At 29.5% G+C, this 2,533-nt stretch overlaps 1 protein-coding gene across 3 annotated transcripts in view; it reads left to right on the top strand.

Annotated features, from left to right (window-relative positions):
• LOC106687370 (amyloid-beta A4 precursor protein-binding family A member 3) overlaps positions 1-2,533 on the top strand; it is a gene marked incomplete at its 5' end in the record, with an annotated part of 137,931 nt that overhangs the window by 62,908 nt on the left and 72,490 nt on the right. For all 3 annotated transcript variants that reach the window (XM_067047441.1, XM_067047443.1, XM_067047442.1), the window contains 2 exon segments: positions 909-995; positions 1,888-2,052. In XM_067047441.1, the coding sequence (XP_066903542.1) occupies positions 909-995; positions 1,888-2,052 (252 nt within the window).

Raw genomic sequence — 2,533 nt, 5'->3', positions numbered from 1 at the left:
ATTGGAATTTATTTTAATCCTCCAGTATTGGCACCATTCTTCAAGGGTGGTGATGTGGGATTGGGATACAATGTAAGGATCATTGTTCACTGACAATAGACATGTGTCATTGGCATACGTGGTGAGGATGGATTGGGATGTCAGCTGTAAAAACAGTATAAAGGATAGGACCAAGGATACTACCCTGAGATACACCAGCAGACTGACGGAATAGGGATGAATAAGCGCCGTTGTAATTTACTTGAAATAATCTGTTGGAGAGATAAGAACGGATAATGAGGAAGTTTGTAGGGGGTAGGAATTTACAGATCTTGTATAGCAGTCCTGGGTGCCATACTCGATCAAAAGCCTGTTCTACATCAAGAAAGACTCCCGAGCAGTACATTCAATGAAGACGAGACAACATCAACTACACGATGGCATTGCTGGATAGTGGAGTGGGATGTTCGTAGGATAATTAAAAAAAAATTATTAAAAGCATTGAGGACACATAATGCAGTCTCCTTGTTAGTCCATATAAAGTCCTCAAACTTATACTGTAACATTCCCACACATTAAAATAAGTTTATTGCAGGAAGATGGTCTGTTTGGCGGTCAAGATAGGTATAAAAATATCAAAAAAACTATTTGTTAGTAACCGACATTTCGTTCCACTTTGCAGGACTTCATTTGGCCCATCGGTTACAAATAAATAGTTTTTTTTGCTATTTTTGTACCTTTACTTGACCACTACCAGGACTATCTTTCTACAATCATTAATATACGGTCAACTAATAAAATAAGTTCACTTATTTTTGTGTTTTTCTTTTATAACCTTACTTCTCTTTGAAATAATTTGGGATTATTTACGTGTCTTGATATGTACTTATTTTTTAAATTTTATGTGTATATATATATTTTTTTTAAAGGCTCCTGAAGGTGAAACGCAGCCAAGTACTGAAGTGGATCTGTTCATATCAACTGAAAAGATTATGGTTTTGAACACAGATCTCAAGGTTTATTTTAAATATATATTATTATTGATAACGAGTGTGTGTGTAAAGTAAAAACAAAATATATGTAGTAGTAAAAAGTAGATTCAAGAATACCATGGTTAAAGACAGAATCAAGACTGATTCATTACTTCTGATGATCCCTCTTTTATGAAATCTAATATTTTTTTTTATATAAAACAGTTGATATTAAGTCAAATAATTGTCCACTTCTGACTATACCTTGCAAGCTTATATCCCTTAAGAATTAATACATGATGCAATGAAATGTTATGGGAGCCCTTTTAACCCAAACAGCATCCTCATAAATTCATTTTGTCCCCTCTCAAACTTGAATGCCATCTTTTGTAATCTTTGCATTTCCATTTTTATCTGATGATATCCTGCCTTATCTAATGTGTTAAATATCATTGCTCCACTCAACGTTCAAATAATTTTGAAGCTTTATTTTAAAAGGATATATTATGATTATATTTTATCTGTTTTGTGTTGTTTATATATATTATTTCATTTCATTTGTAATTTCATTATTTGAATTTCAATTATTATATTTTTCTTGTTGAACTCCTTTATACCTCCTCCAGAACAGGTTTTGTCATGAAAATGATGTCAATAAAGCCATAATATATCATATTATATATATGCCTGCGTATTATTCATACATATAGAAAATATATTTGCTTACAAAGAGCTTCCTTCTTTCATCAGCATTTTGTTTTGTTTTTAGTTCTTACAGTTCTACTTCTGCTTAAACAATTCTTATTTACTATCAAAATTTAGTTGAGTGTAATATGCTGATATATTAGATTTGCGATGAATACAATGTTCTTTTTCTTGAATTTAGTTATAAATTTAAAATATTTTATGATTAAGTATATTTATAACTTTTTTCTAGGAAATAATGATGGATCATGCTTTAAGAACAATATCTTATATTGCGGATATAGGAGATCTTGTAGTTTTGATGGCACGGAGGCGATATATTCCTCATGAAGTTGATGAACAACCAAAAATTAACAGAACACCTAAAATGATCTGCCATGTTTTTGAAAGTGAAGAAGTATGTGGTATTACTCATTAATGTCCTATTAATTTGTATTATTTTGTTATTCTCTACTAATTATTCAATAATTATATGTATAAAACTCTTAGTTTGATTTAGTAGTATTTAATTTATTTGTATAGACAGATATTCCCTCCCAACCCCAATTTTTTTGTAAAAGTAGTAGTTCTTTTAATAAAAAAAAATTTCTTGATCTTGACCATGAAGCTTTAAAATAATAAAATAGTTAAGCACTGAAAGCTGTTCTCAGAATTTTTTTTGGAATATTCCAAGCATATGTCTTCTGACAAAATGTATAGGATTTGTTATATTTTTTATGAAATATGTTTATGGTTTTATTTTTTTAAACTCAATTGAAAGAATGTTTAGTTAGCTTTTTAAAAATGATTGTAATATATTTTTAGGAGTTTAAATACACATTTTAAATTATAATATTAAAGGAGACATGAACCACATTAAGGCTACATTCTTTTAAATA

This window comes from Halyomorpha halys, unplaced genomic scaffold (assembly GCF_000696795.3).
Source record: "Halyomorpha halys isolate HHAL.00 unplaced genomic scaffold, Hhal_1.1 Scaffold952.1, whole genome shotgun sequence".
In the NCBI taxonomy this organism is placed as follows: Eukaryota; Metazoa; Arthropoda; class Insecta; order Hemiptera; family Pentatomidae; genus Halyomorpha; species Halyomorpha halys.
Note: the sequence above shows the minus strand (reverse complement) of the source record. Positions and strands in the feature narration are given on the sequence as shown.